Below are 3823 nucleotides of genomic sequence, written 5' to 3'. Positions count from 1 at the left end.
TAGAGCTAAATACAGAGCTGAGCTAACAAGCACGTACAAATTGGAGATGATTTCCTATAAACCCTTTCCTACTACTCAATTTCTACTCTCACAATCAAATGAAAGATGACCTTCAAAAAACAACCAACTCAGGTTCTATTTACTCACATTCTTACTTCTTTTTGCTACTACCCACCCACATATTTCACAACCAAGACCGGAAGATCCCTTTTAGTTCTTCACACGCATTATACCAACGAGCACACAACATGACAAGAATGCAATGGAACCGGAACCGGTATCGGTACCGACCGGAACCGAGGTACTCGGTACCGGGACCGGTCCATTTTTTTGGTACCGAAGGGTGTAAGGTACAGGTACTCGGTCTCGGCAAGAACCGAGCCGAACCGTACCGTACCGTGTGCACCCTTAATCAGGAGGTGTTACTCTGAATCCATTCCACTTGCTCACAACTACTGGTGGTAATCTCATTATAAGGTTAGAACCTATTTAGAGCAGATCGGTTCTGCTTTCTGAACCTAAATGGAACCAGAACTGGTTCATTTTGCATCTTCGACTTTCCTTCACATACAATGCCCTAACATACAAATACAATGCCATGCCCTAATAATGGGACTCTCATTTTTCCCGCCTCTGTAATCCCTAAATCCCGATAATTTCCCGCTTCAACACTGTAATGGCGGACAAGAAAAAGCGAGTCAAAGTAGATTCAGATTCAGATGATGAATACAACAGCAATCGGAAATCACTTCCCTTCAAGAAACGTTTGAAACCAGACGAAGAGATCCTCTCAATTCTGAAAGACTTAACTGAATCGATTCAAGCAAAGATCAATACAAACAAAGCCTTAACGCTTGCAGATCTTCAACTCTCATCATCTTGTCGTGAAGTTACAGATCTTGATCTTTCATCTGTTCAAGATGAAATAGAACGATGTATTCTTCGTATTACTCAATCGATTATGTCTGGTAAAGGTTTTGCATTTGATATTCCTGCTCGATCAAATACTAATCAGCTTTATGTACCTGAACTTGATAGAATCGTGCTTAAGGATAAGACTTCGCTGAGACATTACGCCAATGTAGCTACAGTACGTAAAACTACAATTACTACTAGGATTTTGCAATTGATTCATCAACTATGTTTGAAAAAGATTCATGTCACTAAGAGAGATTTGTTTTATACTGATGTTAAGTTGTTTCAAGATCAGAATCAGTCTGATGCTGTGTTAGATGATGTATCTTGTTTACTTGGTTGTACTAGATCTAGTCTTAATGTTGTTGCCTCTGAAAAGGGAGTTGTTGTTGGTAGAATAATATTTAGTGATAATGGAGATATGATTGATTGTACAAAAATGGGTATGGGTGGGAAAGCAATTCCGCCTAATATTGATCGAGTTGGTGATATGGAAAGTGATGCTTTGTTTATTCTACTTGTTGAGAAAGATGCTGCTTATATGAGATTAGCTGAAGATCGATTTTATAATCGCTTTCCTTGTATTATTGTTACTGCTAAAGGGCAACCAGATGTTGCTACTAGGCTGTTCTTGAGGAAAATGAAGATGGAATTGAAGTTGCCTGTTCTTGCTCTTGTTGACAGTGATCCCTACGGATTGAAAATTTTGTCCGTTTATGGATGTGGTTCAAAAAATATGTCTTATGATAGTGCAAATTTGACTACACCTGATATTAAGTGGTTGGGAGTTAGGCCAAGTGATTTGGATAAGTATAAGATACCTGAACAATGTAGGTTGCCCATGACAGAACAGGATATTAAGACTGGGAAAGATATGTTGGAGGAAGATTTCGTGAAGAAGAATCCAGGGTGGGTTGAGGAGTTGACGTTGATGGTGAAAACAAAGCAGAAGGCTGAGATTCAGGCATTGAGTACCTTTGGTTTTCAATACTTGACTGAGGTTTATTTGCCACTGAAGTTGCAACAGCAGGATTGGTTGTGATTGATGTTAAAAAGAGATACCGTTGAGAGAAAAGGAAAGAGAGAAATGCGGAGATAGAATGGAGAAGTTACAAGGTGAGCCACGCATAAGTTCTAATTTGTTGAGACAATTTATTTCTTAATATGAAATTATTGATGTTTAAATATACCTGTCTCTTTAAACTTTGTTGGTAATATTACTGAATTCGTCATTGTATTTTGATTGGCATTGACCTTGAGTGATAGCCATATGGGTCAGATAGAGGAAAAAAATGGGGAAATCAGACGGTTATATCTTTTGTCTAAGCTCCAGGGTTAAATATTGATTTTCTCTTATTATCAGTTTTACTGGTTTGGGCTTATAATTTAAATTTCATGCCGTTAGCCTTTTTAGATTGTAACTTGTTGAATTCTCTTTACCCTTCTGATTAATTGTCGAGGTCCTGAATAACCTGGTCATAAATAATATCATCTTATACTAGATCTAACAACCTCAACATTGTTATCACTAAATGTCCAATTTACTTGCAGTTTGTGGTTTTGTGCACTTCTGTTTTTTTGTCGCTGTTCATTTTTGTTGAATAAGCGAAGCTCACAGAGCTTTCCTGTTTCGATCAAAATTGGGACTAAAAAGAGGCACCTGTCCAGCTTAACATTTTGTGTTTAGCTTTCATGTTTCTTATGTCAAAATTTATCATCAGCATGGCAAAGGGAAGTATCATCTTTTTTGCAATATACTTTGCTCTTCTGCTTATATTTTTTGCATCCTCACTGCTGTTCAAAAGCATTCAACCTTTTAAGAACAAATGTCAAAAATGTCGAACTGCAATGCTTATTTATCATTCCATGTGGCCCAGCATTTGGACATTTTGTGTTAGATCTGCAATGCTTCACACTGTACCAGCCCCTCATGCAAGTACAACCAAGAAAGATAGCCGCATGCTTGTTCCCTATCCCGTTAACTTTTCTTTTTCTTCAATCAATGGATCCATATGTTTGTTCAAATGAAATTTTTTTTAACATGAAGCATTACCCAAGTGTTCGTGTCTCTTTAAACTTAGTTAACATAATTGCTAAATTCCTCTGTAAGTTCCAATTATATGGGCAGATGAAGTGTGTTTCCTGTGCTTAAAATCTCGGTTACCTATATTAGTACTTATGTGGGTCAGATAGAGGAGCAATATGTAGGACAGATAGTCATATAGTTAGTCTACTTAAGACTTGTATCTTCTCTTATACTCAGTCCTGCCAGTCTCAAAACTACTTACAAATGCTTTTAGTTCAATACCCAAGTACAACTGTGAGTGTATGTTCAAGTTATAAACTGTCGGAACTTTTAAATGGATTTCCTTTACACTTCTGTTGCAGTGTCAAGTGCCAAGGTCCTGAAGAACCCTCCAAACTGAAAAATTAATCACTCGAAGCTAAGGGAGTCAAGAATTGTTAGAAATTGTACCAGTTGTATTACAAGTCTCTAATTGTTAGAATTGTTGGATTTGCCTTTGGGTTTTTGTTAAGTCTCTTTTTACATGTCTCATTCATCTGCAGTTTGTGCATCCCTTGTTTTATTGCTACTGATCTTAGTTTATAGAGTTTTTATGTTTTTGTACTTTCTTAGCTAAGCTTTGTGCTCTGGCTGAAATTTTCTGTATATCAAAGTGTAACACCAGTGTGGGCAAGGCATGAGAATTCATGTTTTAGTTTACATATTTTGCACCCTCATTGCTCACTGCTATTCACCACCATTCCAAGTTTTACCCTAGCAAGTAGACTGCCTTTTTACCATTCCTTGTTGCTCAAAATCCAAACTGTTTGTTCGAAACCAAGAGTATTCCACACTGTAACAGCCGCTTTTGCCAGTGCAAATATTGTAGAAAGCCATTTGCCT

General features: G+C 37.4%; 1 protein-coding gene across 1 annotated transcript; it reads left to right on the top strand.

The window, feature by feature from the left end:
• The first annotated feature begins 537 nt into the window (after window positions 1-537).
• LOC113323242 (DNA topoisomerase 6 subunit A-like) lies at window positions 538-3544 on the top strand. The gene is made up of 2 exons (XM_026571523.1): window positions 538-2031; window positions 3304-3544. Exon 1 carries the CDS (start codon window positions 677-679, stop codon window positions 1955-1957), a length of 1281 nt encoding a protein of 426 aa, XP_026427308.1. The 5' UTR covers window positions 538-676; the 3' UTR covers window positions 1958-2031; window positions 3304-3544.
• Window positions 3545-3823: the final 279 nt, after the last annotated feature.

Source organism: Papaver somniferum, chromosome 11, assembly GCF_003573695.1.
Source record: "Papaver somniferum cultivar HN1 chromosome 11, ASM357369v1, whole genome shotgun sequence".
Taxonomy (NCBI): Eukaryota; Viridiplantae; Streptophyta; class Magnoliopsida; order Ranunculales; family Papaveraceae; genus Papaver; species Papaver somniferum.
The sequence above is the reverse complement of the archived record's forward strand: the minus strand, read 5'-3'. Positions and strand labels throughout refer to the sequence as shown.